The sequence below is a fragment of the Gallinula chloropus genome, assembly GCF_964237585.1.
Source record: "Gallinula chloropus genome assembly, chromosome: 5".
Taxonomy (NCBI): domain Eukaryota; kingdom Metazoa; phylum Chordata; class Aves; order Gruiformes; family Rallidae; genus Gallinula; species Gallinula chloropus.
In genome coordinates, this window is record NC_140090.1 from 53,988,532 (window position 1) to 54,014,863 (window position 26,332).

A 26,332-nucleotide genomic window follows, 5' to 3' on the forward strand; every position below is an offset into this window, starting at 1 on the left:
CAATGACCTTTTATTTGCTGGAATAGCATCCCTATAGAAGTCACCCCAAATTTTGATCCCTTCTCACTTTTGCCCCCCTCCTCTCCCCATCATAGCTATGAATATAAGCGACAAATAAGGCTGTAAACAGCAAGAGTATCTAAAATGTCTCTAATACCATTGATCAATCTTCTTTTTCCTTACAATTCTGAAGAAATTCACAGATAGTTCCTTTTTATGTTTTGAACATCTGTACTGCTTTCATGAGCTGTAGCTTCAGAAGAGATAAAAAAAGCAGTATTTAAAGGTAACAATGCAGACACACCCCCCACCCCTGTTCTCTCTATAGGCTTGATGACAAGCAAAAATGCCATCCCAAACTGCTTACTGATAATAACCTCCAATGATGTCCACCATAATAATCCAGAATGCAAAACAGGCAAACCATAATTTTTAGCTGTTAAACTTAATTTTTACATAACCTTTGCAATTCATAGCAGAAGCTTCCCTCTCAGACATAATTCCAGAGCTAACCTCTGACTTCTGCATTACTCTGGCATGTATCCTTTATACTTTAACAATGCAATTAACAAGGCATTATTGGCACATCATAACTACCTTAAACAACCTGGAGTTCGACCTTAAATTTATGTGCCGATTCAAGGAGTCATCAATTATTACCCTAGGCTTCTAACAGTAGCCTTCTTAACAGCGTAGTTCCTGTAAAAACTAGAGTTTGCTATCTAACAAAGTGGCAGATAAGGCACAAATACAGTCCAAAATGTGTTTCATTACAACCTTCTGGAGATATCTCTGCATACACTTCATATTAATCTGCTGCTTATTAGATACTGTTGGCAGGTTGCTTCAAGAGTTCATCCCTATCTGCACTGGACTAAATTTAAGGAACTTCCTTCGAATTCAAACTGTCCACTTACTCCTAAACACTACAGTAGTGGGTACAGGATAAAAGCCAGAATATTTATGTCTTTAACATAACTCATATGACACTTCACCTGCCTGTCTAAACTTAGGGACCTCCATTTTCCTAACGGTACAGAATACAGTTTTACTGCACTTTCCCCTGCTTAATAGGGGAAGCAAGAGGGGAAACTGATTGGTTTGTGCTTCTCATTTAGATTAACCTAGAGTACTGATGGATTAAAGTTTTGGTAGTTAGCATTTTTATATAGTTGGCATTTGTTTCTATTTAAATGACTCTATTGTCCAGAGTTTATTTCTTCTCCTAGTAAGATCTTTTCGAGCAGATCTTCTGGGAGAATGTCTGCAGATAGGATTAGATTGGAAATGCTACTGCCTTCAGCATACTTAAGACACTGGCAAGGATGAGAATTTAAATGAGAGATTTTAGATGTCTGCATTATGCACTTCACAAATTCCTTCTAGCCTAAGGGAGCTAAAAACAACAACAACCCTAACTCATTTCCAAGTTAACTTAAAAACAGAGTTTCATCACAAAATATTTGCATATATTAGCTTCAAGACAGATGAAATATATGCCATCGATATTTGCATCCACAGTTCTTAAGTTGTCTTTTATCTCCTACAAACACTGTGTGTGTGTATTGTAAGAGCTATAAAATATTTTTTTTTTTTCATTGGCAGGTTTGGGAAAAAAAAGGGGAAAAAAACAATTCTTGCAAATTGACAGAATATTCTATTGCAGGGGAAGGACTTTACCATTCTGTATTTTTCCAATTTTCAGAATATACCTCCTTATCTTGTATTCCATTTCAGACAGCATGTACTAGGTAATATCTCTCTGTAGGTCACATAACTTTGCCTCCTGCTTCCTAATTTGAAAGGAAAGTAGTTTCTTCCATTAACAGATCAAACTTCATCATGAAAGTTTGTATTTTATATAAAATGCATTTGAGTCATCCCTAACAGTGGAGATGTGCCATAAAAACAAGGTGCCTTGCTAACCTATAGTGACAATACACAGCTTCACAAACGGGTACAACCAAGTAAACGTGGTGATAAAAACTTAAGGTTCCTCCAGTTCTAAGTTTTCTTGCTAGTGAGACATAAGAACAAACACTAGCAGAGCGTTGCTTCCCAAGCTCCCACCAAGATGCCAAATCAAGAAATACCAGAATTACTAGCAGCCTCAAGAAAAAGCCATCTTAGCTGTTGTGCCAGCAACTGCATTTCTCACTTCTCCACTGCAATTGAAGGTTATAACCCGAGTCTTCAACCTACTGAAGGGATCTTGCCAAATGCAAAGGGAGACAAAATGGGTCTCTCCTTCTCCCAGTGCTTTAGAAAAAAATGAGTGTTTACTTAAAGCTTCGCGAAATATAAGAAATACTTCTTATGTTTGGGAAATAACTGTATACATACATAAATGAAAGAATTAACACTTAGATTTGACAGCCATTATCTGTGAATTAAAAATGTGTGACAAAGAAATATAGGTGAGGTGACATCTTATGCCTGTAGCTATGTTTCTCCATGCTTTGTGTGTACTAAAAATGAATTTACCTTAGTCTTTTAGTATGTTTAGAGAAAAGGAAACATATTCCACAGTTTTTCACCCCTCTCTGCTAACAGAAGTTTAAGATATGCACATTCTCTTAAGCTTCAGCTTTGGATGTACAGCTATGTAACGCTTCCATTTTCTTTCAAGCTTTTTCAAGAATATTAATTTGAATAAGTATTTCAAACAAAATGAAATAGATTACTAAATCTGCTTAAATGAATCACAGGTGAACTCAGTTAAATTAGTGTGTAATCTAAGTATGCGGGTATACATTTATTGTGCACAGTATTGTGGCTTTTACCTTATTGCTCTGACTGGAAAAGGGCACTGGCATCATAACCTGAAGCAGGAGGGTAAATTTCACAACTTCAAAAGATAGCAATGGAACCAGAAAGTTATTCTGGTTAGCAATCAAAGTTTTTCAAAGGGAAATCATTAGAAAAATCTAACCTGTTTAAGGTACTCAGCAGAGAGCAAATAGAACGTGAAATAGCATGAGTATAGACTACAGCATCTACATAGAAAATTAAAACTATCCCTAAATGCAAAGCTTTATTTTATTCTGTATTTTTTTTACTATGAAATTAATTTATTCTCCCCCAAACAAGACTAATAAAAACCTGCTTTCAGAAAAACTTTAAGGGGGAACTGATAATAGATGTTTTGCCAGTGACTTCTCTGGTGCACAGAGCTGCTTGAAGGAATGATCGTATGTGAACAGCAACAACAGCGATAAACCCAGATTTACTGCAGTACTCAAAACTTAAGCATGTGCTGAAGGATGAATTTTTGTAAACACAAAGGAAACTTCTGTCATGATTCTTGAAATACACACTGTTGCACTGCTGCATTAAAAACTCTTTTGCAGATATCTGAAAGCACTGAACTTCGGAAGACTTCAATTTGCATATATATATATTTCAAGCTCACAGTATTTTCTACTGTGAACGTTACAGAAGAATGAAGAAGGTAAGTATCTATTAAATGCAATAATCTAGGGGAAAATCTTAAAATAAAACTCACTAAAAAATAAGAGTGCTGAAATTGTGGAAACAATCAATAATTAAAGTACTTTCACAAGAAACTTTCTCAAGAGCATCTACCTTCTGAATGTTAAATTATAAAAGCATGAATCAGGTGCTATTGAATACAGCCATGATTAGCATACATACCACATTGTTCTTGCACTAATTCACCCTGAGAGGATGTTAAACAACTCAATCTTTAAATTTAAAACCTATTTATTATTTACTGAATTCTTACACCATATCAGACCTGAAGTGGTTTTATTTTAGATGACTTAGGAAGAAGAGTATGGAGAACTTAGTATTGGGTTAATGCAGGCTAAATTCAGTGTATGAATCAGAATCAAAACTAAACTGTATTGTTAACTGATTCAATTTAACTCTTATGTCTTTACAAGAAATTTTAGACCAAATGGTTAAAAAAAAAAAAAATCACATAAATCTGGGTACTTCCAAAAAGGTTATGAATCCTACAGATGTCTAGGGCTTTTCACTGTTTCATTTTGAGGTTTAGAAACTAGATTTCTTTGTGGTACATATCTAAAAAAGCTTAAAAGGATAAAACAAGTATGTGACAGTAAAGCCATGCAGCCTTTTCCTGTAATTTCAAGGAGCAGCAGTGCGAAAAAGAACGCACAGAAGCGTTTTGGGGCTGCAGTTTTTCAGGGGTTTTCTGTATGAACATCAAAACATGAGGCTCTAAAAAAAAAAGGGAAAAGCAGTCAAACTGCAGATTTGTCATTAGTGTTTTTTAAAGAAATAAAGGCTTTTATTTATTTATTGGTTTAGTATCACTGTCTTGAGTGTATGAATATGGCTGAGCTGATTGGGATGTACTCTCCATGTGACAGATGTCTTGGCCAGAATTTCTGCTTCCTGGCTTCTCCTAGGACTGAGTTTTGGAGAGCATCACAGCCACAATGCTACAGGCACACAGGCTTTTCTATTTGAGCTAACAGAAACCACATCACTCGAGGCAACCGTAAGTGTTAAAAGCACTGCTGAATAAGCAGGTGAGGAAATAATAATGCAATGCCATACCTATATTAAAATATAGTTGCCTAACAGCTGGAAGCTACCTACTGTGGTATTTCAAGTTCACCTCAGCTTTTGTCAGTAAACATGAAAGTAAAATGGCAGCATTTCCAGCTAATGATGTGTGCAACAATGCAAATATAATCTAGATGTATGCTACAGCTATGCTTATAAGCCAGTAAATTTTCACCACAGGAGGTCTGTTGATTGCCCTTGACACAGATAGTATCCTAAATTTTAAGTACAACCTTCTTTCTCCTTTAAACTATTGTACATGTTTGTTAAACTGTCAGTTTAATGCAATGGATTATTTTTGAAGCTAACCTTGCAATATTGTGACATCAGTTAAATTATTTATTTATTCAATGCTATTCCACAGTGAGTAGTTGTCTGGGTTTACTTTACTTACATGTTGGAAGTCCCCTGGAAAAATATCACTGTAAGTGACTGGTATTTTAAAACACCTAAGTCAGACTGCAAAAGCCTAGATAACAAGCAATGTAAATAAAGCAGAATAATTAAATTTTTATCTTCAAATTTTTAACTTATGGCTAAGTGCACATATGTGCAATGCTCAGAGCGTTTCTGAAGTCCAATCTGATCCTTTTCTTCTGCTTTTACTGACAGCAGGGGCTATGCCTGGATTACGCTTATTACTATGCAAGAGACTCTCAATAGACCTGGCAGTGTACAAACATTTAGCTGAACTGGACTTTCACTAGAAGGGAATTCAGCCCCTCTGGTCTCATGGCTGATTTTAAACAAAGCTGAGCAGAGCAACACTGGCATCATGGGTTTTTTGATGTTCTGTTGGTTGGTTTTGGGTTTTATATATATGAAATTCTTACGCATTTACCCCAGCAACATTACCCAGATCAAAATACAATGGATGCATGAAACAGATTGTTCTGTTTAATCTGGAAACTTGGGATAGTAACCACAGCAATGCTCTTGGAATCATATGCACAACCTGCTGTATTTGAGTTAACTGGGAATGAGGTTTTGTTTACTGTGTGTTTGCGAGCCTATTCTTTCACTCCCTGCTATTAGAAAACTTACTCAGGTTTTATACCGCTTCCTTTGCGAAGGAGAGATGAAAGACAGCAACAAAGGGAATCTCTCATCCAACATACTCAAATCTATAAAAAGCATATTAGAGTTCAGTGCCAACACCAAGATTAGTGCATACGTAACCGTCAAAATGGTGTCTTTCACAAGAGAAATTTACTAAGGCAATCCTCTCCTCAAAAGTTTCAGCCACTCATTCATCCACTGTTTTCCAATCCTAAATAGGTAACCCGAGTAAAGTGCAAGGACAAAAAAAAAAAAAAAAGCAGAAGGATTCACAAAAAGAAACCCCAAAACATCCCAACCCCTAAAACCACAGCAGGACTTGAGATAATGTCATTGAAACAACATTGTTCAGACAAAACCTAAACTTCTTCTAATGGCTGCATTATGTAACAGCCCATTAAATGCCAATGTGTCAGTGTTGACTGTGTACTGATTTGTTTTGTGCAAATAACTAAAAGCATCCTCACCATTCAGCCTAAATTCTCAGGAAGGCAACAGGGAAATAAAAAAAAAAATAAAATCAGCATATGGAGAAGCTAGATATGAAGTTTCCCTGCCGTTGACCTACACTATCCTTAAAACAAGGTCGTGTTAAATCATTCACAAAAATAAATACTTAAGTCACACCTTTAAAATAGCACAAACAACCAGTGCATCTTTTTTGTTACCTAATCACGCAGGAGAACTATGCCAGTTTACATCCCCAGGCAGATTTTCACCAAGAGACAGTGAGTAAAATATAGAATTTCAAACAAAAATGGAATTACAGGATTTGATACTATAACCATTCCTGTATTTTTTTCTTCCATTTGTCAGTGAAGATAAAACAATTCCCATGACTTCAGGAGTGGGTAAGAATGGAAGATACATGAGCAGGGCTGCTTCAGACCTCCTTATTTCCTGTAATCGCAGTGGTTACTTCATAGTGACCTCAACTTTGCCCATTACCAAGAGTACAATGCTAATCCCACACTCCACTGTTACAGGTTCAAACAAGGCAAGGCTTGTATCTCTCAAAACAGGAAAGAGTTCTAGAGAACAGTGCTTTACAACATCCAGCTGCCCATATCATTACTGTCTGCTGGAGTTGACATGTTTTTTTTTTCGTTTAACAGTCATTAGCATATTTGTCCTTAAACATGTACACACAAGAACAACTGCACAACTGCCTAAGCATAGCAACTACTAGCGCTCTTTAAACCTCACAAAGTCTGATGAAAGGATTCTGCTACATCAAGGTCTTCTATCTGCAGCTGTTCCACACGGCAAATTCCCATTTCAGAAAATTGGTGCTCTGTTCCCAGAACAGATGCAAAATCAAACTCCCAATGAGAATACACAATGTAGCCTGATTCCAAGAACAAAGTATCATTTCACTCTAAGTCTTCATAATTCTGTATTAAAATTATTCTTTTAATTGTGATGGGAATTCCATAACCCTTTCATTCTCAGGGAAAAATCACTTTTTCTAGTTAGAGGACAAATGCAGCACGTCAGTATTTTATTTTTCTATGCGTGTACATTCTAGCTGCTATTTCAGAGCATGGCTCTGGGCTACAGATAGGAAAACACCTGCATCCCACTCACTACAGCACTGGCCCTTATGAAGAGACATACAGACATACTCAAGCAGAGATACATAATTTGAAGGTCAAATTAAAATTCTCTCTTGATTAATGACATACATACAAGTATCATAAAAATGATTCTGTGCAAGCTGCTGTTTGGCATTGTAAAAGTCCTTACAGAATTAAACAATGCATTACAACTAGTTTAATCACCTTTTAATTTGTTTTAAAATGTATCTTCTCTTCCTATACAAAATTTTATTGCCTTATACACATCCTTTCATGCTGCAGACTTCAACATACCCACTGAAATAAGCAGATGTTTAATTCCCAAAGAATGTGCCAATGCCTGAAACTTGTACAAGTAATGCAAATCGTTTACATGCAAGGGCTATCAGATTCACAAGTGATAGCCATATTTCCCTATGGAAGAATTAAACAAGAGAAAGCGATGAAAAAAATTCACTCTGGTGCAAAGGACAACTCACCAATCTGGCTCGTTTAGATAAAGGGAAAAGCTTCTCACATTATCACAACTCAAGCCTTAGAATCAGCACAAAAATGAATTTGTCAGAAGTAAACAATAGGAAAGATCTTGAAAGTCAAACAATACAACAACCACAAAAAGAGATGGCCCTCTCATGAGATAAACTCTGGGAGATACTTAGATGTTTAATCCATACAGTTTACTAAATCAATCTGTTCAAGGAAATTAGCTAATAAAATTACTAGCCTAATTTAAAGTGTTCACATACATCATTTTCTCTCTGCTATTACACTGTAGCAGTTTTGTCCAGATTATATACTCTGACAATGAAAAAATGCTTGAATCTTTGAGTGATATAATTCCATTGTTAAGAGCTCATTTCAATTTTAAGAAAGACTGAAAAATCTCACACGTGTACTTTGAGGAAAAATACCTGTAAAGATTTCAATTGAAGTTGAAAAATGTTCATTTCTCCATGATTTTCACTCAGGATATTTAATTTAATAAGCGTGCCGTAAAAGAACACAATAAAAGTGGGGAAGTGAATAGTCACTGAAGCACACAGAATTTAAGGTGAAAAAATTACAAATACAGTATTAAAAATAAAAATCTTAGGAATAGCGTTCTCATATGCAGACTCTCATCAATCTTTAAATCCATAAATTTCCACTTTCAAAGGAGGTACATTTGATTTCATGACTTACACACAAACTTTCAGTGGAGCACTTCTATTTAAAAGGTTGTTTGGGCAGTTCAGAATTTTTATTCCCATCTTTTTGAAGATGTTGAGATACTCCTCCTGCATATCGCATTTGGTGATTGGATTTTCTTTTCCATTATTCTTGTAAATACATATAAGATGATCACAGAAACTAACTGAGGTTCAGAAGCATGAAACTGTAAAACATCTACATAGCCAGTTTTTATCTTCTGGTAATTAATCTTCAGAAACCTTAATTCCTAAAGCTACTAACTGAACAACTCTTCCTCTCTCTGAATGAGCAGCTATTGTCAAAGCTCTACTTTGAGTACTCAAAGCAACCCCCATGATTTATGTTGTTGGTATGTAAAGGAACACAAAATTTTAATATGCAAACCCCAAAACATTAGTCTTAACTCCATATGATTATGAAATAAAATAGCAAAGACTTTGCTTATCTACAGAAGTAATCACAATGTTGCTTTTTATATTTCCATGTTCGCATTTGCACATATTGCGGACTAGAAAAAAAATCAAATGTGAGGGATAGAATCAAACTGAGGGTAAATTCCCCTGCTTTATAATATTAACAGTCTGATTATTCCTGCCCCTGCCCCTGCCCCCGCCCCTCCCCACCCCCGCACCCCCCATGCTGTCTCTCTTGGCCAGAAGACTTTTTTTGTAACCTCCTTGTAAAATGACTTACCGGCAGTGTTTATGTGATCCTGTTAAGGTTTCAATCACAAAGCATTCCCCCTCGTTGAGACAATATGCAAGATCTTTGTCTTTGCATGGCTTAAAGTGCTCAGATCGTTCAGTGGAATACGTTGTAGTATCTATGGAGAGAGCAAAAAGGAAAGAAATGCTGTAAGGCTAAGCATTTAATATTCTTAAAGTGTATTTTAAGTCAATTTGTCCAAATCGGTCTTGGTAACACCAACTGATCAAGACAGACTAATTAACAGAACGCAAAAGCATAGGGAAGCAACCTTCAATGGACTGCCATATTAGCAGCAATCAGTTGGTCTTAAAAAGATCCACAATGAGAATCCTGTATTTGGAAACTTCAGCAGAAAAACAAGACAGACTGCAGCAAAGTTCAGTATTGTTTCAACCACTTCCAATTTCTAAAGTGTCTTCTGTAAAGACATCTATTTTGAATTCTTTAACCAGAATGAAAAATAATTTTCATATTAACACACTAAAATATGGTTTTAAGTACAACACAACTTTTTTTCATGAAAAATGAGCAGCAGTAGTTAATATAGTAACAGCCTAAAAACCCTCATAAAACCCTCAACAATTAAAGGGGGAAAAAAAAGCCAAAGCCCTAAGGACAATGCTAATTTTATTCAACAATCACAAAAATTGTTCCAGAACACAAACAGTATATCACAGATTGTTTCATTTCGGTACATCAACTGTAGGCTTCTGTATAAACACCCCCATAACAGTTGAAAAGATTGATTATGGCTTTGGCTGTAAGTTTTACATATGTAGTTGGATAATAAGATTTGCAATAGGCTGACAGTATGTTAGGGTGAGCTCTCAGTCCTTTCTTCTATTATATCTCTTTAACCTTACCAATCAAGTTCGATTAGCAAACAATAAAGAGAAATTTTCAGAGGAAGATGTGTGATTGACAGATACTTTAATTTTCTTCACTAAGACAACGATTTTTCTAATGAAGTGTAATTTTCAAAGTATGATTTCCACAGAGCCATGGAAATCTTCATATAAAGTCTTAAATTCTCAAAGTTTTATTTCCTACTTGCTAGGGGGGTGGGGCTGGGGGGAAGGGGAGGAGGTGATGGGGAAAGGACCATTATCTAATATACTAATATATAAAAATAAAAGAACATTTCATCACATGACAAAATATACTATTAGCTACTGTCAAAGCAATGTACCTGTACTCAATGCAGATGCAATTTTGCAAATTCAAAACATTCCGTAAATACACTACTTTGCTTTTTGCTCATAACTGGATATAAAGTAAATATTCAACAAGCCAACACCAAAGCTGAAATCCAAACACTGAAATACAAGATGCCTATAAGTATGGTTCTGCAAGAAAATTCAGATAATTCAAAGCATCTTTCATACTAACTCTATTTCAACACACTAAGAGGGTAAAAAATAAAAAGTAGTGCTACAAGTTTTCCTTGTTATCGAGACTATGTGAAAATTTATAAAACACATTTGAATGTTATAAGAAAATCCACACCCTAATCTTTGTATACAACTCCTTTTGTTTGTTTTTTTTTTCCCTTGCCCCCAGAAAGAAAACATTTGAGTTCATTGTTTTCAGCGGCAAGAAAAGTCCTGGGAAGAAATTCCCCCCAGTCTCCTTTCAAATGGTTTTGCAGATTCAGAATGAAAAGTTGCCATTTTCCCTGACAGCAGCACATTCAAAAAAGGTGCAGGCTTTATATAGACTACTATGTTTTTAATGACTGCAAGCAAACCCTGAAAAGAAATGTATCAAATTGTATTTTGGAAGCAATAAAGATGTTTGTAAATGCTAACAGTGACTAGCACATCACTGGTGACATTTCAAGAATGAAGGAATGCAGATTTTACGTAACAAAAATATCTGCAGGTAGACAAATGGTAGCCCAGTTGCCTTTTAAGGTCAGTTCTACACAGGAGAACTTAAATGATTATTTAAAGATTTGCTGAGGTAAAAATCTAAATATAACCAAAAGTAATCAGAAATGATATATCATTTTTAAATACTGAAGATAATATTATCTTAAAGCACTTGGGATAATTACCAAAGGTTACTAAAACTGTTTGAGTAGCAATTCAACTCAATCTGGCTTTAGAGAACAGAACACTTATATTTGTCAGCCTGCTCTGAAGAAACAACCTGTGCAAACACCCTTATGAAAGCAGTCGCATTACAAAGCAATCTGAGACATCCCCCAAGGACATGAGCAAAGCTAAGGAGACATACAGTATCACAAAGAGTGTCTTTGAGGTAGTGATGTACTGAATTCTCAGAGCAGTGTTTGAAGTGCAGGATACTCCTACCATAATTAACTCAAAAATACCTTGTCAAGGTCAGCATTTTAAAGTTTTAAATATATTCTTCAGAGATTTTGTTCTGATTTATTTTAATCGTTTACCTCTTCAATATAATTCAAGATTAAATCAAGTTTCAGAGCAGAAACTTTTGCCAGTTCAGCAGCAGCAGATCACATGACATTTTATACTGGCAAAAGCGCCACTGAGGAGAGCTATAGCAAAATTTATTTGAGTATGAATAGAAATGATCCAAGTAACAGGATTTCTCTGCCAATAAATTGTTCACCAGCAGCCACTGCAGCAAAGCAGCCTTCCAGAACCAGTGTCCAAAAGTTCTATAGGAGTGCTTGGTGCTCTTCCCCACACAGAGCCATGTAGGGCTGCAGTCAAAACCCACTCAGAGCACCCTCTGCTTTATTTATAAACAGGCGTAAGTTATGATACTTGGACATAATTTCAAGCTTTTCTTATATTACAACAGCAGTAACAACGATGCCGACAGTTTCTTATGACAGCCTTGGAAAACACTCAGTGAAAAGCACACAGCAATTCGAAGCTTTTAGATTTATTTTTTTTTTTTAAACAAATAGCATCTCATTACAAGTCAGTTGTAGCTTTTTCTGTCTCGAATATAGGCGTGCAGGTCCAACAAGGTCAATGCACATGGAAACATCTATGTACAGCTGACCTCTGGTCTACAATGATCGGATACCTTACCTACAAAGGTCATTCACTAACATTCAAAAGCTCAAAGGCTGTGTTACTAATTGAAATCCTAGATATCCCTAGAGCTGCTTGGCGCTTTCTGCTGAATATGCTCACATACAGGATATGCGAGTTTTCTGAAAGGTTACAATCCTGCTGTTATTTCATGTTGCGCTCATGATGAAGAACTCTGTTACAGATTCATTAAATATTGAAAAAACAAAACCTAGAAACTTGTTCTAAATAGAGCTACAGAAAGAACAAACCAATGGAAAACACTGCAGAGACTACAGTTTTCTTGATTCTTTTTCTAATAAATAATAAATGTTACTGTCTGATTTGCTCTCTCACAACTTTCTTTTTTTGACACCTATCAAGCACATAATTGACTTTTCCATGGTGGAATTTTCCTTCATGGCTTCAGAAGCCTGCTAAGTATCCACCATTGTATTGTGGGTTTTTTTCATTTTTAAATAATCAATAAAACCTAGGAATTGATATAATTACTAGTAGAGCCCCTTAAATTATTTTTAGTCTTTGAACATGGGTAACAGACCCAAACATTAAAAGGTAACAAAAGAGAACTTCTGTTGTGCATTCACATGTCCTTGAATTCAATGTGTAAATGCCAGTAATCCATAATCCCTTAAAGTCATCTTTTCCATTTTTTTAATTGCCAAGTATCCAGGTGTTCCATGCAAAAGGAGCTATTGATTTCTACCAGAATCTCTCCAACTAAATTGGAATCAAAAAAATTTCTAGGCACTTTTTCTTGCCTTATTATCAGCAGCACTTTGTGCATGATTCCCGCGCTCCTAAAACAGATATACTAGTGCCAAGGCTGAGATACCAGTTTTTAATCACTTCAACAAGAATTTAATTCATTTTCCAAAGGAAGGCTTCAAGAGCTTTGACTTAGAAGCATGGAGTTTGTTAAAAAAAAAAAACAACCCAAAACGCAGTCACTTGGGAAAGTTAAAAAAAAACAAAACAGTAAAATTTTCAAATGTTTTTATTTTGTTAAGGTCTAAAGCTTGGTCTAAAGAAACGTTAGTGACTTTGTATTCTTCTCTCATTAACCTGTTTCATCATGTTTATAGCAGCACAGGATGGCTTGTTATAGGTAATTTACTGAATGTTCAATGCATAATACACAATACCATGAACACTATCTCCCCCTTCAAGGCTACCAGATTTGTTGTTTCCAGTTCTGTGCTCTGATATTAACAAACCTGTAACTGCAAAGGACAAATGCAGGAAAAGAGAGGATGCAAGATTTAAAATATTTTTGAAAACACCAGCATGGGTGACAGCTGTTTCTGTGCAGACTGCAGCAGCCATTCCCTTTGGCCTAGGAGAATCCGAGATAAGATCCTGCTTAACTTCCCTGAAATCACTAGTGGAGTGGCATGCAAATTCTGTAGCCATGGAGTAACATTCACTTAACAACATAAGTATGGCAACTATTTAAATATTCCTCCTTGATAATGCGCTACGTCTCCATACTGGGTTTAATATCAGCACTTACACAATGAAAGACCTCTTATGATTACCATTGGGTAGATTTCAGCATCAACATTCAAACTGGCTTCTCCTTTACTTTTTAATCCATTTATAACTGATATTACTGTGAGAGACACTGACTTACTGAGGCACCAAAATAAGTGAGATACTTATTTTAAATCACTGATCCCATTTTTAAAAGCACTAGAAAAAAGCCAATTATAAACCGGACTTCCTCTGACAAAGCAGCTTCACTTACAAGAAAAGCCTTCTAAAAAAACAACCCTCTTTTTTTTTTCTTTTTTTGCAATATATTTTTATATCACTATTGCAATCTCTAAAAGTAACATAAACAGTCATTTAATAGCATATGGACAGTTAAATTTTATGTTCGGTGAAGTCAATGGCAAAATATTTAATGATGGCTCAGCCAATATGACCAGGATTCCCTGCATTTCTTGCAGGCTCAGAGAGTGCTGCTCTCCTGATATTTTAGAATTATGGCAAAAAAATATGGCAAAAAATTAAAGTGACAAGCAGAGTAATTTATATATTACTTTGTTTACCTGCAATACTCTGAATCTTAAAAGAAAGCCCATAAGCTACAATGCTTATTCCTGTGCTTTTAGAAGTGAAAGGTGAGTAGCAGGAGAATGTACCAAGTCCTCACAAGATACTCATTAAGGGAAAAGGAATTGAAAACTGTATTATTTGCAAGTACTCACAATATTTTACAATGGTAGCTGATATCTAGAAATTCAAATTTTTAGAATTGTAACAAGCTTCTTGCTCTAAACTTGAGATGTTTGCATGCATTTGTCTGATTAAATATTCACATTTTCTAAATGCTTTATCAGTCTGAAATCACAATACAGAAATACTGATCTATACCTTGAAAAATATATTACAGTATTTTCCTCAACTTACTAGTCCATTGTTAGCCAAATATTATGTGCAATTGTAACAACTGACTGCTTGCTGCAAAACTCTTACATACTAAAGAACGCCTTTGTTTTTAGGACTTAAGGAAACCAAACCACACAGCCGCTATTTCTAAAAACAACATACAAAAGAAATGCACATCTAAAGGCATCTTGCAACTGACGTTCAAAAGCAGAAAAGCAAATAATGCTGGCATTGCTTCGGAATGTGTTATCTGATCACATCTGTCAGAACCATACAGTGAACCCTGAATACCAACGAAGCTCATCCATATATGGGCAGAATTGCACATCAGAGGCTGCATTCTCCTGTACCGCTCACACCAAAATCAGTGAAAGCTGAACAAATGGGAGATGAGTCAGGAGAGAGCCCAGTGAGACACAAAAGGCCAGGGTTTTTCAGAAGTTCAATGTCTAGGAGCCAAAGAAACAGAAGTGACTAAAACTCTAAAAGGTTTCAGCATTCAATGTGAAGAGTTATTCTGAAAATTGAGTCGTGACAGTTCTGACGGGCACTCTAGGTACAGAGTGCTTTTGCCAATCAGACATGTATTCAGATGCCCTCTGGTAGAACTCATTAATTGATCTAAAAAAATTCAGTGAAAAAGTGGGGTACTGGAGATTGTGCCAAAAGTGGATTGACCATCCCCTACCAGCCCTTCTCTCCCCTTCAAACCCTAAGAAGTCCGTCCTGTCTTTGTATACTGACATCACTGAAGTCACCAAAAGTTCTTGAGACTGGATGGCACCATTGCACCAGAAGGGGACAACAGCCTTTTGAGAATGTGGAAATAGGTATTAGAAGTCATCTCCAATAGATAGATAAGTTGAAAAACAGTTAAATTAAGTGTAAGTACAGCAAATTTAAGATCTTTGCTCTATATTTGGAAAAAAAATGAAAGATACAAGAAAAGAGAAGTACAATAGCCTAAATAGCTCAATATTGCTACAGCAGGAGTATAAGTGGTGTTACAATCATTATTACATGTAGTAAAAAAAGTCCAATTAATAGGGCTCCAAATCTTTTTCTTTTTTGTATTGCCACCGTCTTCTCTCTCCTCCTACTCACGAAGCACTGTTTGGGAGTTAAGATCAAAGGACAAAGGGAAAGAAAGATAATGACAGAAACCCTGAATCTTGATGTGCATGCTGCTATGTGCAGGTAGTTCCTCCTGCACTCGCCTGCGCTACAGCTTGGAGGTAACAGTGCTGGGATGAATTGCAGCCTAATTCCAGCAGACTCCATGTGTAGCTCATGTTCCACATCATCTGGTTCCCATCACAAGTTATATCAACAATCTAGTTTCTTTACCCTTTGTACAAGTCATCATTTCCCAGTAATAAGCTTTCAGCAGTTCATTCTACAAACTCTAGTTACCAATCCAGATTAGGCTCCTCACTTATGTAAAAACTGCACAAGAGATAACTATGAAATGTATTTTCATCGGAGAGATACTGGGAAACAAGAAAATTACCTTGTAGTTTAAACGTATTTCAACATAAACTGAAAATTTAATTCAATTACCTACTCTTCTCTTTTGGATGAAGCAATTATCAACTCTATTTTATCAATAGCATTTCAAACAGCCCTTTCCCTCAGGACATGATCAAGGCAGAGAGGAGAATAAAAGTTTCTGTAGGTCTCTGGTGGGAGATGGGCACCATGTTCTTTCCCAGCCTGCTATATCCTCCCCACTCAGGAAAGTTGAAGTGGATAAAAGTCTGCGGCACCTCAAACTTCGAGTTGCAAGATCCTGGACACTGCTTGCCTCAGCTCTGGGACATTACCTGATCTGACCTTTATCATTGCTCGCATCCTGCCACCCAGTATTTCCTCTGCTGATGTTATCACCAAATTAACTAAATTATGCCTCTACAGCTGATAAACCTTTAACTATCCTTACAGCACATAACTTTCACTGGACAATTGTGGGTTTATTTGGGTTTTGGCTTGGTGTTGGATATTTTTTTTGATGGGGGAAGGAGGAAGTAGTGAATGACTTCAGCTTTTTTTTTTTGGCAAACTAAGCTGTTGCCCACATTTTTCCCTCTAAAGGATGAATAATTTAAATGGGAAGGTATCTCATCAGACCTCCTGCTCAAAGTACAGTTACATTTCATTTTAAGATCAGGATGCTGTGGGTAAGTCCAGGTGATTTTTTAAAATCTCCAAGGATATTATATGACCCCTTATAGCCACCTGGTGAGTCACTCTCATTGACTTTTTTTGCCTTATAACAGACTGAGAAAAAGTAAGGTAATACCCTGGAGCAGATTAAAAAAACAACATACCAAAGTAAAGGCTATGCAAATTAAATAGTTTCACTGATTTATGAAACAGTTCCTTATGAGTTTCTTAGCAAAAATTAAAAGTTCAATGCAACCTAAATAAAGGATGGGAACAGGTATGGGTGCTTTTTATAACATTAATGCCCTTAAAGAGCTTTCCAGTATTATAAGAAAATGAGATCACACTTACCCTTGCAGGTATGCCTAAACCACTTACGAGAAAAGCAAAGTGGATTTTTGGCCTAGTATGAAAGGAATCACAGAATCACAGAATTGTAGGGGTTGGAAGAGACCTCGTGAGATCATCGGGTCCAATCCCCTGCCAAAGCAGCTCCCTAGCTCATATTGCACAGATAGGTGTCCAGACGGGTCTTGAATACCTCCAGAGGAGACGACTCCACCACCTCCCTGGGCAGCCTATTCCAGTGCTCTGTCAACTGGTAACAAAGGTAGTAAGTGGTGAATGTCCTCACCAAGCACCAAGGCTTTCTCAGTCACAGATCTGTTATCACCAATGGGCATAATGTTTTCAAAAATCTGTTAAACTAAATGTTGATGAATGCTTATGCACACATTCATTCATTCATACTAGTGACTCCTCTTTTGGCTACTAAGACCTCTCCAACACTTTTTGTCTTTACATTGTAATCATATCACAGACAGCAGCCAGGTAGGCTGTACTATTGTAAAGTAACGGAAAATTACTATTGGTTAGCATTCAATAGCGATAGAGCAAACATTAGCAACACTGAAGCAATCTTCAATTCCTATGAATAACTGTCTTGTAAGAAAATTCTTCTGGGAACAAGTATTTCGTGATTTACAGCTCATTAAGACCATCTGCAAATTCCTTAAAGTGTGATAAGAATTCAATTACTCACCTTTGTATTTTAAAAGGCTTAATAAACTATTCCTTCTAAACATTCACAGAATAGCAAAGGCCGAAATGGAAAACAGAAGTGTTATGTAAAAGACAAGGAACAGACTTTATAATACCAATACCTTAATTGTCATGATGCTTAGTAATCTTCATTGCAAAACATAAAGCCATTACTTTTAAACAGTTTTAAACTTTAATAAGTTATATATAACTTATCCAGACATGACTGTATATGGAGAAATGACTGATTTCACTGAGAAATTAGTGGTACAACAATCTGCTCAGACTTAACTATAGCAAGCAGTTCAGAGCAAACATGCTCATTTTTCCTCTTATGAATATAAGAATATAACTCAGGGTCCTTCACGGATAACTTAAAAACATTTCAGCCCTGAAGACCTGGTCATTCCTCAAAGGACTGGCTATTTTTTCCAAAAGCTTGTGGTTTGTGTGCATACGCAAGCAGCACAAATCATACACAAGAGTGTGAAGAGGTAAATATTGCTGTTTAGTAAATGTAAGGGGTTTTAGATTCCCTATCTACTGATAAAAAGAAAGAAACACTAAAACAGATAACAAAGGTAGGAAGTTGTGAATGTCCTCACCGAGCACCAAGTCTTTCTCACAGATCTGTAATAATCATATTTGCACATAATGACATACACAAAGTTCTTCTGAAATGAAGTATTGCAGGAAGTGGGCTGACAGGCCACACTCCAGGGGTGCTGATCAGTGGCTCTGGCTCAGGCTGGCAGCCATCCAAAAGAGCTCCCTACCTCCTGCCCACCCCCCACTCAACATCACGACCTGGGCAGTGGGGTTAAAAGCACGGTGACCCTACAGTGGGTGATGAGGTGGAAATGTCAGAAGGAAGAGCCATTTTACAGGGAGACACATACAGGCTGGAAGAGAGGGCGAGCAAGAACTGTATGAAGTTTAACAAAGACAAGTGACAAGTCCTGCACCGGGGATGGCAGAACCAAAGAGCCCAGTACAGGCCAGAATTTGTGGTTGGGGTGCAGCCTCACTCAAAGACACCTGTGGAACCTGGTAGGCAACAAGACTGTAAGTCAATGGTGCACTGCTGCAGCAACAAAGGCAAGTCAGATCCGGGGCTGACTCCGCATGGGTGTTACTAGTAGAGAGAGAATCATGATGATCCCACTCTCCATTCTTGCCAGGCTACACCTGGTCTACGCAATTCAAAACCAGACATGAACAGGCCGGAAAGGCTGTAAAGGAGAGCCATGAAGATGATCAAAGGGCTGGCAAAACCGCCCTTTGAAGAAAAGCTGAAGGAGTTGGGTCTTTCCTCCCTGGAAGAGAGAGAAAGCTCAGGGGAACTCATCACAGCTCTCCAGGAGAAGGCAGCTACAAGAGGGACAGAGGTTCTCTTCACAAGAAGTCACAAGGGGCAAGGAGACAAGGGGCAAAAGGTAAGTAGGGAAGCAAGAGAGGTTTTATCTTGGTATAAAAGGAATTTTTAAGTAAAAAATTAAAAAATCACCAGAACAACCTCCCCAGAGATGTGGATGGAGTTCCAATCACTGGAGGTTTTCAAGACACAACTGGACAGGCTGCTAGATAATCTCACTTCGGCTCCCTTTTCCATGAAAGGTTGGACCAGATGAGCTTTTGACCAGCCTGGGGTGTTTCATGCTTGTAGGGTTTATATTCAATTTCCTTAGAAGTTGAACAGGAATTATCTATTACTATGTTTTGTATCTTTAACAAATAAATCACTTCTTGCACTCACTGACAAAGTTCTGTAGGCTAAAAAAATAGATACATAATGGAATAAAAGCTATAGAGGGAAACACTTTACATTAAAATGTAGAAATATCAATTATAAAAAAAGCTACGAGTAGTTTGTTTGACTGGCAGCATGATGCTCTTTCTCCAAGGAACTGAAATAGGTCAAATAATACGTTGAATGCAAATTAAGTAAGAAATGCAATTTTAACCCTAAGATTGTGTATATTTTTAAGGCATGCAATCTAAATTTTATTCACTATTTCATTTATCATTTTGACATCCTTGCGGGGCAGACATGTAAAGTCAGACTATGAAACATTAACATTGTTCTCAGCATTTTCTTTCATAAAGAAACCCACATAACATATATATATTTTTTAAATCTCATTTCTTCACCTTGATTCTTTTAATTCAGTTTTCCAGAATAGACAGGGGATAGGCATAAGAAGATAAAATGCCTTTGCAACAGTTCCTGCATACTGCTTACCTCACAAGATTTATCTCATTCTCTCAGGTAAGGAGAACACCTTTCCATCTGTTTCTGACGTGGCATTTGAGAAACACACGTGCTGCAAATTACCCTGACCTTACTACCAGCACACAGCGTTAAATACTGCTCAACTCTACATGCTTGCATTTTCTAATGCAAGTAATTAAGTAAATTACATGTAGTTCTAGTATTTAAATCCACAGTGCTTCACCATAGTAAAACTTCAGTGAACTATGGCAAGCAAGAACCATCAACAGAACCTGGGTTAGGTCTGAATAACTAAAGGGTAAGGGTATCATACCTAATATCACAACATTATACGATTATTTTGTAGCATTTCACATAATCTTTGTCTATTTCATAAATCCTTGGCCTTTGGCTCACATTCAAATAAGGTTTAGTTGCATCTCCCTCTGGTCTTGGATTTAACAGAAACAATATCACATGTTTAATATCTGTGATTCGTATCAACGTCTTTGCCTAATAACAGACAGATTTTTTTTCTCCTAAATTCTCTGCAATTCAGACTACTACATTGGTACAAAAGGAGTTTAAAACAGTGGAACCTTCTTGGCTTGGCTTCTTACTCTTGGACAATACACAGCCTTGGTGCAACAAAACAATATACATTTAGTCTTGATAACTGCGAACAAAGGAGCAAGAGGAGAGAGGACATGGAGTTTACACTATAAGGAAAGATGCTTTTGTAGATACACAGTTTAATACACTCCGAAATTTCTCCTGTGACCACAACCATTATGAATAATATCCAGTCAGGGCTCTTGTTTTAATATTCAGTTTCTGTGAGCCACAGTGCTCTGTAAAGTTGTGTTTGGAAGCATGCTTTCTGCATGCAGCGTGGTCTATAGTTCTAATTTCACAAGCTGTCTGCATACTCACCCTGAATAAAGTAGCATAGGTCTTGTATTTTATTGACTCAGTGCTTGATTAGCAAGTTTCATAAGATGTAATTATTAGTTAAAATCTGCATTTCCCATTGCAGTGTGTTTAATTCATTAATTTTAATGTTTAATTAAAAGTTAATATAAATTTTCTTCTTAGAGTGCAGGTGTATTACGGCATTGCTGACTGGCAGGCAAGAGAAAAATGCATGCAGCTCTTTTATATAATGCTGAGATGATTATAAAATACCAGAAACTCAATTAATACAAAAGCTAGCCCATAAACTAACAAGTCATCCTTATCACTCTTCTCTCAATTTTTCAAGTTCTGTTAGCTCCTCTGAGACCTAAGCACCAGAAGCACACAAAGCACTATAGCCTTGCAGTCTGCCTTGATTCAGTGACAAAAAAAAAGAAAGCCAACATAATATCACCTACTTATTTTCTAGCTATCCCTAACACATTACACACAAAGAGATTATAACATTTTAGGCACACACACACATAGGCAAAGAGAACAATCAAACATCATAGAATTTTGATTACCACTAGCTATGGAAATTAAATTTTCCCTCCAGGAAACACCCTCCATGGTGTCCAAGTATGGCACCCTGATTTGGTGGCAGCACTGAATCTCACCAGCAATTCCAGCTGCCAGAGTATTGTGCTGTTATGGTCATTTCTGTGCATTGTATCTTTTATGCTTAATCTCTTTTGAGCAACAGAAGTACCACTGCAGGTAAACATGGTGCTACGCAGTAAATACACTCTCATCTTTCTACAGTATAATCTGCTTGTCTTGGGATGAGTTATGATTTTTCGATTTTATATAACCTAGTCAGCCTTTACAGCACATCCTTCAACAAAATAGCTAGAATTAAAAGATTCTAGTAATTATTTAACTTCATTGAAGATCACAAAGAAGATGGCCCTGAGAACTAACTAGAATTTTAAAGTTCTTAAAAGCATTCAGGTTAATTTTCCATTCATTAATGGCTAAATAAATTTTGTAGATCTTATACTTTGCCTCCCCCTTTTTTAACTTAAAGTAAAATTTTATGTATTATTAATTAAAGCTTAAAAAAAAAAAAATCCCTCTAATTTCATCTATCTGCCCAAGTAGTATTCCCTCCAATGCTACACAAACTCAGCAAGGTCCACAGGGTGGGCTTCTAGCAGTATAAATTCCAATGCTACAGAAACCTCAATCTTTATTCACACTTCAATTAAAATGAAAACAGCATGACACAATAAGGTGGCCACTACTTGCATGACAAAAAGGGTAAAGCTGAGGTTAAAATAGCATCAAAAACCTGCACTGTTGCAATATTTTATGAAATTCACTATTTCCCCCATGTCATATTAGGAAAGAAGAATGAAACATCTGTAGCAGCTTCTCTCTGAATAGCACTGAGATGCACTCACCCTTCAGTTGTCTCCACTCTGTAATTAATTGTTTTAGAGAATACGAACTAAGCAAAACTGTAGCAAGCATCTTTCAGTAAAACTGTCTTTGCAAGAAACTAGCCTTGAAGTAGAAGACAAAATTATTCCTGCACTAACTCAAATACATGTTAACCTACCTAGGCATCTACCAGTATTGGCTAGTACAAAACCTGAGATTTCACATACTGAAGCTGCATCTTTGTTTTATTACTCAGATTAATACATTATAGAATTGAAATTATATCTCCTACCTTTGCCCAAATTTCTCATGGGTAATATCACAAGCACTTTGTGCCTCACTGTACCAGTTAGATGGTTGCAAAGCAGTCAGCTTTCCACTGCTAAACAAAACAGCTTGAGGTTCAACAAATCAGCAGTGTTGGCATCTGATATAGCTAAAGTAAGGGGGAGGAGAGTAGTTGCGAGATGGCACTGACAACTCCATTTCCACTTCTGTGCAAATTAAATGTAGGCTGGGGCACAGAAATGGAACATAATTAGACATAAAAAGTAGGACTCCAAGCTCTGGTTGACTGAAGATATTAGTGCAGTAAAAAAAAAAAGCCAGTTAAACTAGTAGTTTAACTTAGAAACTGCAGCATTAATAATGCTCATAGAACTACAAGACCATAGCAACACAAGTCCAGTCCTGGAAATGCAACACTGAAAACCTCCAATGATAGCCTAATTCCATTTTACAATCTCTCCTCATTGGAAAACGCATCATACTCACTACTCTAGTGCCACCACATTGGAGAAAAGCATATACAGATGCAACAGCAATGATCACTGAAATATGAGCAATTAACAGCCGAATAATAAAAACCAACAGAAGTGCACCATCCTCTATTATCTATTTCTCATTCTTCTTTAATGCAAATATATACAACATATGTAGCCACAACGGAATAACTCTTCCAACTTATATCACATACATCTTTCAATATGCTAACCAGAAAAATAAGCACAATATATTTGCAATCATCTATTGTGTTAGTCTATATTAAATGACGTTTTATAACTAGTAGGAGATTTATTGTCTACTCAGAAGCTGCCCAATAGGCAGCTAACATATCATTGCTGCAGCTGTCTCCAAATTTGTCATGTTACAAAGCTGACTCAGACAGCAATTTTGTGCCAGAAGATTTTTGGCAGCAGTAGCAAAAATCCTGGTAATATCCCCTCTGCAGAGCACAACTGCTACTCTTGGAAGTGTGGAAAAGGCCAAGAGAAAATAAAATAAGATCAGCTGATAAATCAAATAAGGTAGCTCCAAAATGCTTCGGTAACCATTGTCAGAAGTTCACAGGAGATGAACTCTAATGCTCATCAATTCCTCTAACAGCATTCCATTTCAAGTTTGTGGAAAGACTTCCAGACACAAATATTTGCTCATTACAGTATTTCTCTCCCTCCTCTTCCAATTAATAATTTCTGACTACATTTCCCCAGCCATGTTTTTTTTTTTCAAGTAATTCTTGTGTAATGTTTCCCAGATCACGCAAGAAAAACACTTAAATATTTGAGGCTTCAAGTAACAGAGAAAGTGGATTCAAACAATGGTTCTTTACAGCAATATATCACCTAGCTCTTACATGGTTAAGTTCAGTGCTCAACTGCGAGAGATGGGAGACAAATGCCTGCCTTAACCAGTAAGCATTTGCTTCTCAGCCATTTCAAAGTAATCATGATGATAATTTCATTCACAAACCTTGTCCTACTGTTCTCCTACATAAATCTTCTCAAGGCAAAGATTGCTTTATGTATGCAAGTTCTGACCAAGGATAACAGAAATGGATATGGAATGAGAGGGCCAGGGAAAGAAGAAAGAAAAAAAAAATCAATAATAAAATTTTTAAAAACCCAGATGCTAATATATAGTGTCACCAAATCTATACAACATAGGGTAAGAGGTTTTAAAAGCAAAATAAAATAGGAGGAAGTAGAAGAAAAGTGAGAAATAAGCCTTAAACAGAAAATGGTGAAAATCCAGGATGCCCAAAGAACACCTACTCACACAAGCCAATAACAGGTCTTTTCAGGAAAGAAGCATTAAGAATTGAAAAAAAAAAACCAAACACCTAACCTATGTAAATCCCCTATGTAAGCCTACCCTGTACAAAGGGATGTAACTTGGATTACCTCAAAACTGCAGAACTGTAAAGGATTTAACAGTGGACTACATTGTTATTAAACAGCAAGCATATATTTAGGAATCTAGTATTTATTTACAGTATTTATTTATCCACATACAAATATAATTTCGTAAGACAGTCAAAGCTTCCATTTACCTTCCAGTTTCAAGCACCTTACATGTACCACTGCTTTCTCGCTACTTGGTAAGAAAGCAATCCATCGTGAAACCAGCATTACTAATGTCACAAAGTCCCAAACAGCTAAGCCTGGTTTTCAAGTTCTCATTCATATTGACAGTACAAGGTGGTTCATTTGGAATCTGGGATTTCATTGATTTATTTTTTTATTGATTTTTTTTTTTCTTGCTAAAGGAGTCATATGCATTGTTTCACCTCAGCATTCAGTTTCTATTTGCCAACAGTACATTTGGACAAGGCACTCAGAAGCAGCAGACAACATGCAATGGCTTGGACCCTATTAAAATCTGCGCAAAAAAACTTGGAAAACTTATGGATATCGGGAATCAGAGTACACAATCAGAAGTGCTCTGGCACATACACAAGTGCAAATCTTTGACTTTGATAGTTTGTTGAATTATTAGTCTTTTCAATAGGAAAAAGCTTTGTTAGTGCAAAAATGTTTAAACAAATCCCGTGACAACCTCCTTAAACAGCCACTGGCATGTACAAGACGCACATATATCCACATCTAGGAGAAGAATAGAGTCAGAATTTCTTTCTTCTAAGCTGATCTCATTTTTGCTGCAACAGCCTCTGCAGGGCACTGGAAGTTGGAGTAAGCTAGAATAATTTTTAGATTATATAGTTTGCATGAGCAATGCGGCTGGCATCTGGTGGCTCTAAAAATAAATATATATTTTTTCAAAAAAATCAATCCTGAGATGATGGAATTAATGTTTCACATCCCTTTTGGCAGCTTGTGTCTCTCCATTTGCCAGCTACTCTATTTTCTTTCTGTTTTCTCCAGTTGAGCATGTTTCATGGTTATTCGGTAGATTTATATATTTTCTTATGCGTTTGCCTTAGTACTGTCAAACAACCAAGATGATAGTTTCTGCTAGTTAATTCTCTTCCTACTAGATGACAAGGACTTCAAAGATAAAAATTATAATCTTAAATCTTCATTATTCCACTTTTGCACTTGCATGTAGAGTTTGAGGTGGCAACTTGATAGCCAAGCAAGACACAGCATATCAGTATCTGTGAATCCTGTTCATGCAGATGAGCTGTTGGAATTTAGAATGTTGTGTGTGGTGTGAAAGAAAGTTGGGTTTTTCTGACATCTACGCCCACAGATCTGTCTGTCCATGATGCATGCACCGTAGCTACTTAGATCAATATCTGAGTACTGCTAATACTTGGGATGTTCCAAGAAACATTTTAAAAGTCTTCGCATCTATAATTAAACATGGCCAGCTAATGATAGTTTCAAAAAAACAATAGATCACTGACACTGTATTTTTCCACGCCAGCACAACTACACATGCATTATGAGACCATGGGTCTAAGAAATCCCACTTTGTACAGCTCAATCTTCAGTGTCCTTCTGTACACAGCAATGCAACGTAAGAACTTCTGCAGATTCTCCTAGGCTCACACTTCACCACAGAATTATCAGCCAGATGCAAGATTTCTAAGGAGAGCAAACAAACAGAAAGCCAACTGAAAGCTTGTACATTTATAAAACGTTGGCTGAAATTCAGCCTTCTAACAGCTGCAGCCATGTTCATGACATTTTGAAAAAATCTGAACTTCAGGCCTACAAAGATTTGCTTTTGTGTGCAAGATTTTGCTGCCCTATTTTAGGATACAGAAAGGACTCATCACTTCACATCTCTCTCAGGGTAAAGCTTAATTTTTAATG

The 26,332-nt window shown here is 36.6% G+C and overlaps 1 protein-coding gene across 2 annotated transcripts in view; it reads right to left on the minus strand.

Annotated features, from left to right (window-relative positions):
* NRG3 (neuregulin 3) overlaps positions 1-26,332 on the minus strand; it is a gene marked incomplete at its 3' end in the record, with an annotated part of 382,825 nt that overhangs the window by 214,770 nt on the left and 141,723 nt on the right. For both annotated transcript variants that reach the window (XM_084264712.1, XM_084264711.1), the window contains exon 2: positions 9,078-9,207. In XM_084264712.1, the coding sequence (XP_084120838.1) occupies positions 9,078-9,207 (130 nt within the window). The remainder of the gene's footprint in view (positions 1-9,077; positions 9,208-26,332) is intronic.